We start from the raw sequence: 8,359 nt of genomic DNA, 5'->3' as shown, positions 1-8,359 counted from the left end.
CAGCATCCCCTGCCCTTCCTTCCAGGTGTTCTCCCGGAGGAAGAGCAGGATGTCTCCATGCAGGGAGAACCACTCATCTGCAGCCACGGAGCCACAGGGACCCTCTGACATCGCTGCCTGCTGGGATGGGCTGGGATACACAGGAGAGGGGTTCTCCTACTGATCTGGGCCTTCTCCTACCAATCTGTACTTTAATCACACCAGTTTGTGCCTGGGAGGAGCGGCAACACAAATTCTGGCTCGCCTGTGGTCAAAGGTAGCCCAAGGTGGAAAAGACAAAGGCAAGGGTGATGTAAAAATTAGGCAGATCTGGAGAGACACAGAGGATTCATATCCAGCATCCAAACTCGCCCAGCAAGATGCATTTTTTCAGATAGATTTTTATTTCCAGCTCCATTTCACAGGTGACAGAGCCAAGCCTCAGTTCTTTCTCTTGCATGCAACCACAGTCCATCGTACCCAGACCAGGCACTAGTGCAGAAGACCTGGACCCAAAAAACAGGATCATGGGCACTTGAAACACCCTACTGGAAACAGGCAGGTGCATGCAAGTACAGGGCAGCAGGAGAAAATAAATTGTTTGCATTGAACACGACATGATTTCACCCCTGTACTCAGAAACTCACACATCACCCTCCTGAAAGCTCCCATTTTCAGCCAGCACCCTACAAAACATCCAGCACCTGAAGGGTCCCTGACAAGCTGAAGAAAGTGGCCTTTTGTTAATAAGACCCCAGAAAAATCCCAGATAAACAAGAAGACAGAGCCACCAGACAGAAAACCCCCCAGATAAAGGGAGCTGGGTGCCATCAGCCCAGCACTGTGCCCTGCACAGTCCCAGCACGGCACAGCTCAGCCCGCCCCGCGCCTTTTGCAAAAGCTTTGGCATCTGGCTGTCCGTAAATATTTGAGGTGGGAAGCCAGGAATTACAGAACTCCTCTCCTGGGTAACCAAGGTTTGACCATCTCAAAAAACACCCAGAAAAAAACCCCTACAAAAACAAACAGCAAACCTCAAACAGAGCTGCAATGAGATGCCTGCCGGTTTCGCAGAGACACGTAAGCCAACACGGGTGCATCCTTTGCCCCTGAGGGCCAACAACCCCAGGAGAAGATAACCACAGACCAGCTGGATTCTTTCTGCCAGGAAGCAGGATTCCATCCAGGGAAAAAGCGTTGAGGAACAAAACTACGGGTTGTCACAGGGTTTGCCACGATGGAGAGTGCTGCTAGCCTCCCCATCACCCCTCCCCTTCTGAAACCTCAAACAAATGCACAGAAATTCAAATTTCTCATGAAAACACATTTATACTAAAAAAAAATTAAAAATTAAACTGGTTTGACCCCAGTATTTTCCCCTAGTAAAATCCAAATATTTTTCTCCCTGCTTTAAATATCTTCCTCACTCCTGCTATGGAGGAGGTGCTTGATTGAATTGCAGGTAAAGGCACAGTCCTCCAGCCCAGGCCCCATCCCTGCTTCTTCGTGTTTGCATCCACAGGGGCTCAAGACAGAGTCAAGAGAGCACAAAGAGACAAAGAACCTCCTCAGGAGAAAAATACCCAGGGCAATTCTCATTCCCACCTCCCTCCACCTTGGCTGCAGCCTCCTCTTCCTCAGACATGAGGAAGAGAACCACAAGGTTCACCAGGAAGTGGGGAACTGTGAATCCAGTTCCAAACTGCTGGGTTTTCCCCCTTCTCAGCCAGAAAAAGAACCAGCACCTTTGTGAGCAGGAGATCAGCCCTAAACCCCAAATTCCCTCTTCTCCTGCTCCAAGGCAGATGGGGCTTTGGGGTCCTCCTTGCCACATCCTGGGGTGAGCATGCAGCATCAGAATCAGAAACTGCTGTGGGTTTGGGCACACAGGGGCCATCCCACTGCTGCCAGTGGGGATGGGGACAGCCAGCAGAGATCAGACTCCCGAGGAGCACATGCAGCCACCGGCAAGCCCTGCTGGCACGCTGGGCAGCCTCAGCACAGCCCACACCCAGCACCGCCACCCGCTCCCAAATCAGCTGGAGTGGCCACCCCATCAGGTTCAGAGCCTGCTGGAAGGCTCCCTGAGGAAGCACCCAGCAAGAAACCGAGCTGTGGGCTCTCTGAAATCCCCTGCTCGGTAAATCCCTCCCTGCGCCTGGCGGCTGCGAGCAGGTGAAGAACCGGCGAGGCGAGGGCTGGCGAGCTGGGGCAGGAGAGGACCCCAGCTGTCTCTCCAGCTGGTGGAGACAAAATTCTCATCAAAACCAAACAAACCCCTCTTTCTTCCCCAGTCCACTTCTTTCTGGTGCCTTCGTCGGGACTGCAAAAACCTGAAGCGATTCCCACAGCTTTAAGAGCCCCATCAGGGAGCACCAGCTCGTAGAGTGGGGGAAAAAAGGTTATAAAAAATAACTGAATGTGTCCAAAATGAGATGGAAGAAACCACGAGGAGTCCCAAGGATGCTCAGGTCTGATGGTACTGACCTGCAGACTCCAGGATCCCACTGCCAATGGGGTGACCCCAAAACCACCCCTGTCCCCACCATGGAGGGAGAGAGCACAATTTGACAGCTTTCCTCCCAATCTGCCAAACCTCACTCAATTCCAGGCCTTTCTATGACATGTTAATTGTAAGACAAATCTAATTAAGGGCTGAGAGGAGGGGAAAGACACCAAATTTCTCCATTGCTCCCTTTGGAAAGGGGGAGCCCCATGAGTGAGAGGATAGGGCTTGGTGGAGATGGAGGCAAGGCCTGTTTTGTTTGCCTGGCATTTCCAGCATGGATCCCACAGTGGCCATCCCGCTGCATCCCGCTGCTCCCCTGCCTTCCCACCCCCTGCCAGCACAAAAAGTTGAGTTAATAACAAAAAAAAAACCCAAAAAAGGCAGTGCCTGGTCCCAGCCCAGCAGTATCAACCATTCCTAGTGGGGTTTTGGCTGCCCCACAGCCACACTCCTCCCAGCCCACAAGGAGTCAGCACTATTCCTCCAGGAGCTGTGGGTGAGGACAGAGAGGTGTTTGCTACAGGAGATGAGGTCTAGGTGGGGATGGAGAACAGGCAAGAAGCATGGGAAGCACTAGAGGGAAAGACAGAGATGGGAAAAGAGAGACCACCAAGAGGGACATCGTGCCACTGAGCTGGCACATCCTCTGTCACCCTGTCCAGGCCAGCCTGACTGCTCCCAGTGCCTGGCCAGCTGGAGAAACCCAAGCCAGCACATCCTCTCCACAGGATGCTCTACAAGAAGGGAAACGGGCCTCCAGAGAACAGGCTGGACTGCAGCTGGGCTGACCCGTGGCTCTCTGGAGGGACAGCTTTCTCCCATCAGTCACAAAAAGCACAGAAAGTCCCACTTCAAGTGAGAGAAGGGACTGCAAACCACCAGGACAAACCCACCACACCTGGGACCTGTGCTAAAGTGTCCAGCACCACCTCCATTCAATCCATCTGGGATAATTCCCCCCACAGCCCTTCCGGGCTGGGGAAGCAGCGCCAGGGCTCGCAGCTAATTGCGCAATTACATTCATTATCCACGTTAGGCAGGATAAACAGCCACCATGCTCCAAACCTCTTCCCCCTCTCTCCTCCACAGCAGCAGCTGCCAGAGGAGCCTCCAGAGGAGGCTGTCCCAAGCCTGCAGATCCATCCCTGGCCTGGCAGGACCACGCTCAGGCTCGCCCACCACGTGAAGACGCCGTGCGCTCTTCTGCAGAGCAGAAACACCGTGAGGACAGAAGGGTTTTTATTTTCTCCCTTTGCAACTGGACGCGACCTCACATTTTAACTCACGGAGGAGGAGGTGGCAGCACCCACACGAGCCCGTGACTCCCTCAGCGCGGGATTTGGGAGGCTGGCGAGGAGAGCCCCGCGACGATGGCGCGGAAGCTGGCAAGAGCACAGAGCCATCAAGCCGTGCGAAGACAGGGCGAGCATCACACAACTGCCTGCCTCGGCCGGGGAGCCCGGCACGGCGGTGGCGGCTCGGGGGCTGCAGCCGCCCCTCCACTGCCGGCGCCCACATGCCAGGCCTGCTCTGAGATGTGCTGGCCATCTGCTCCTGCCAGCCGGGGCTGGGGCCGGGGCTCTGCGCCGTGGCTGGGGACGTGCCAAGCCGTCCCGCCGTCGCCACGCTCCCCAGCTGCGCCCCCCGTCATGACCACACCGCTGTCAGCGCTGCCGGCCCCCAGAACCTGCAGTGGGGATCTTCCCGTGCCTCCAGGTCGCCCCTACATCCTTGGCTCTGCTCGGCCCGTGCAAACTTACTGTGAAATGCCACTAAACAAGATGGGGCTCAATGATTCCCATCCTCATGCGGAGTTTAAGGCTCCAGAGCAGCCCCTACTCTTCCCCATCGCTTCCAGCACTCCTCCCTGTTTATGGCCAGGTTTGGTGTTGCCCCCCCAAATCTGGCACCACAAAAACCCATCCCCCTGACCACCACCACCACCACAGGGGCCCCACAGCCGGGGCATGTCCCCAGGGCCGCTTTGCAGTCGGGGAGCCGGCCAGGGCGAAGACTGAACCTTGTCATAGTTGAGACTTATCAGGTTTGGACAAGCGCCGGGGGCTGCCGCGGGATTTGGGATGTTCTGTAACGAACGTCCTCTGCTCCAAATAGACGCCGTCCCAGGGGCACAGGCCTGAGCCGTCCCTCTCCAGGAGCCCTCCCTGTCAGCGCTGGGGAAACTGCTCCAAGAGTGACCCCAGACTCCCCAAGTTCCCAGGCAACATCGCTATCCAAACCACCCGTGGGCCCTGAGCCGTGGCACCCCCACAAGAGATGCCGAGACCTGACCTGGCACCCTCGGCCTTTAATCCATGCCTTTCCAAGTCCTCTCCCAAGTTCTTCCTCTTTGTGAAAGACAAAGAAATGTGAAACATGTGTTTTAACAAATTATTCCTCGATTTCTAGAGCCCAGCGAGTCAGACGCTCGCTTAAATCCACCCGTAACACTTTCCATGGGTGTATTTATAACCGAAGGCATAGCTGTCGTCTCGCGCTCCCTCATTAACCCTCTGCGGCCTCGTGACAAACAGAGCTCAAACAGAAAAATCCTGCACCTACTCGTCCCTGGGAAAACACCCCAACGCTCACCATCTGGAAGAGAAATCCCTTCCTTCAGTTTTAAAAAAACCCCCAACAAAACAACAAAAAAAAAACCCACCAAAACCAAACACAACCACAGAACACAGCGGCAGGCTGGATCCCGACCACTTCCCTGACACCCCCAGCATTCCACACGCAGCCCTCCCACCCGGAGAGGCCTCCGGAGCCCGGCTACGCCGCTGCCACCGCGAGGATCGGCCGCTCTCCACCGCAAGGAGTGTCAGTCACTTGTGATAATTAACCAGCTCGAGATAATGAGCTCAGTCTGAGGGCAGCGGCTCTTCCTCCGCGCATCTCGCTCTCGAATCCCTGCTATCGGCACTGGCACCGCGGCCAAGGCAGGCACAGTGCTCCTGCACCCAGGGAAATGCTCAGTCCAAAAGCAGGATGGGTATTTGGGGAAAAAAAAAGAAGGATTTTGGGTAAATAAAGAGTATTATATAAAGCTCGGCAGAGCGCAAAGGGGGCAGTTCTTTGGGACTCTGCTCTGCATCCTCGCCATCAGCAGGTAAGGAGTCGCACCACCGGCACAGCAGAGTGCTGCAGGGAGGATGAAAAGAGAGGGGACACAAACCAGCACCCTCGTGCTGAAAGAATTAATATTAAATGCAAGGGGACAATGACACGATGGCAAGAGGCAGGCAGGGGCAGGAGGGGAAGAGGCCAGCAGTGAGTTGGGGTTCAAACCATCACACCTTGGGAAACCGCCCGTCACAGAGCCTGAGCTTCCCGGCTCGGGAAAAAGTCACCAGCCCAAACGCAACCGGGAAATAAACCAGGAGAAATGGTGCTATCACTGGACCCCAGGAAAAATTTGTGACATTTTTTTTCCCTGCAATCATCCTCGTCCATCCCAACAGTGAGATAGATGGGCACAGCAAGAAGCCAACCGCGGCACCGATTTCTTTCGCGGCCAACAGACATCACAGGAGGGTTTCAGGTTGGAGCCACTTCAAGAGCTCGCAAGCTGCAGTCAAGAGTAAAATCCACATGTGCTGCAAGCTGGAAAGGCATTTCTGGGTGACAGTCACCCCAATTTCCCCTTGATGGTCCAAACAAAAATACCGATAAAAGCAGAAAATGAGAATTAAGTCGTGTTGGAAATGTACGGGAACCAGTAGCCAAATTTCTACAGACAAACAAGCAGAGCACCCAACCTCAACAAATTTTTTGCCTCCAAAAACCCACCCCGTGGCGCAGCTCTCTCCTTTCCACTCTCACGGCAGCTAATTCTTCCGCTCTTTCGTAAACATTTGAAAACAAGGTCACGCGCACAAATTCTGCTTTCAATTTGCCTTGTATCCATAGTGATTAAACTCAGACCCACAATACGGGATTTAAAGGAGGGGAATAAAACCCCAAAAAGCCAAAAAAACCCCAAACCCCAACTTTAAAAAGGCCTGGAGCTGGGCTAGACCCCGGCACGCTCGCCAGTGCGCTGGAGGCCAGGGATGAGAGCATCGACGATCGCGGTTTTCTGCTGTAAAAAAAGGGATTTAAATTGCAGGGCTTCGACAGCCGTGCTATCGCCATAGCGAGGGATCCGGCCCCCCACCTACACCCTCCTCAAGAAACAACCAGCCCAGAGGCAACAAAAATTTAACAGCTCCGAAACTCGGCCAGGCAGCGGGGTCCGGAAAGGACAGCAAGAGCAGGATGAGCAGGAAAAAACGAAAGCAGCTGCAGGGGAGGAAAGACTCAGCAGCCTTCTCCGCATTCCCACTGGAATGGTTTTCCTTTTAAAAAAGAAAAGGAATTTTCTCACTGTCTTTCCCCCCAGCCTCACATCTCCAAAGGGGAAAGCGTCAGGGCTGGGAGCTTTAACACCCAGATTTCTTCACCATCACACACCCGGATGCAGGAAAAGCCTCTGCGTGACAGACAACACTCTGAATTCAGCAGGGCCTTCCCTGGTTCCTGCTGAGTGCCTCAGTTTCCCCACCAACCGGGGAGAGAGCAATAGCATTTCCCTGCCTGTGAGGATATTGGGATAATAGCCTCGTCCAGGGCCAGGTCAGGGAGGATAGAACTTTCCTCCTGCAGATGCTCCGTAGGAAAATAAAGCCAGGGGAAAAACACTCGGCCCCGTCCCTGCGCAGACCTGGGGTTACCGTGGGTCTCCCAACAAAACACCCCCAATCCCCAGGGCACAACCTGAGCACAACGAAACACCTCGAAAAAAGGGGAGAACCGGGGCCGCAAGGAGACCGCGGGGCAGAAGCAGAACTCGCCGTGCAGCGCACTAAGGGCTGACACCTCCCGGGACACGCAGGGCAAGCGGGGAGCAGCAGCGGGACACCAGTCCCCGCAAAAGCTTTTGCTGGGCACTCTGTGGGCGGTGAGAACAGAGCGAGGGGGGCTCCCCGAGGGGCAAGCGACACTTACTTCTCATAGTCCAGCTTGCAGTAGAGCTTCTTGTCGCGGTAGAAGCAGGTGGTCTGCAGGGGCTCCTTGCAGGACGCGCACTGGACGCACTGCTCATGCCACAGGCTGTCGTTCAGGCGCAGCAAGAACCGGTCCAAAATCACTCGCTGACACCCTTCGCACACCGATTTGGGGGTCGCGGCTCTGCCTGCGGGGAAGGAGCCGGGGGCTGGGGTGGGCGGAAGGAAAGGCGGCCGGGGAGAGGAGCCGGGCGAGGGGCGCACGGAGGGTCCCGCGGTTCTCGCTTCCCCCGGAGGGGCTCGTGGGTCGCGGGGGGACGGGGATGAGCGGGGAGCTGCTGCGGGATCCAGGAGGGACCCGTGCCTTAGGGCAGCTCCGGGGGGGGCAGATCGCCCCCAATTTCGTTCCTCTTGGAAAGGCGGCAGCGGAGCCGCAGCTCAGAGAGAGGGCGACCGGTCGAAAGCGATGTTAAAACGAAGATAAAAAGAAAAAGTGAATTATTTATTGCTCGATACGAAGGAGAGCCCTTCGTTACAAGGGGAAGCCAGGGGGACACACAATTTAATGCGATCGCGGAACGAAGCGGGAGCGGCGAAGGCGGGCGCCGGGGGCACACCCCGGGCGAAGGCAGAGGAGCGGCGCCGGGCAGGAACGAGCCGCGGAAAGCTGCCCCGGGCCTCCCTAATCCCCCGTGCCCATCCATCGCTCGGGCCCGCCCGGCCGTGCCCCGCCCTGCGGGGTCCCCAGGAGGGCAAGCGGGGTGCCCCGACTTACCCAGCAAGGAGGAGAAGGGGGTGGCCGGGTCCAGGGCGCTCTGCAAACTCTCCTCCATCTTCAGCCCGTCCAGCATGGTGGGGAGCCGGGCCGGGCGAGGGGCCGCAC

The 8,359-nt window shown here is 56.1% G+C and overlaps 1 protein-coding gene across 1 annotated transcript in view; it reads right to left on the bottom strand.

Moving 5' to 3' along the window:
- The window catches only part of LMX1A (LIM homeobox transcription factor 1 alpha), a 42,271-nt gene extending 33,912 nt beyond the window's left edge, over positions 1–8,359 (bottom strand). The window contains exons 1-2 of the mRNA XM_033516539.1: positions 8,252–8,359; positions 7,478–7,664 (exon numbers count right to left, since the gene is read on the bottom strand). Coding sequence (XP_033372430.1) covers positions 7,478–7,664; positions 8,252–8,327 — 263 coding nt within the window. The 5' untranslated portion in view covers positions 8,328–8,359. The remainder of the gene's footprint in view (positions 1–7,477; positions 7,665–8,251) is intronic.

This window comes from Parus major, chromosome 8, assembly GCF_001522545.3.
Source record: "Parus major isolate Abel chromosome 8, Parus_major1.1, whole genome shotgun sequence".
NCBI classification, from domain to species: domain Eukaryota; kingdom Metazoa; phylum Chordata; class Aves; order Passeriformes; family Paridae; genus Parus; species Parus major.
The sequence above is the reverse complement of the archived record's forward strand: the minus strand, read 5'-3'. Positions and strand labels throughout refer to the sequence as shown.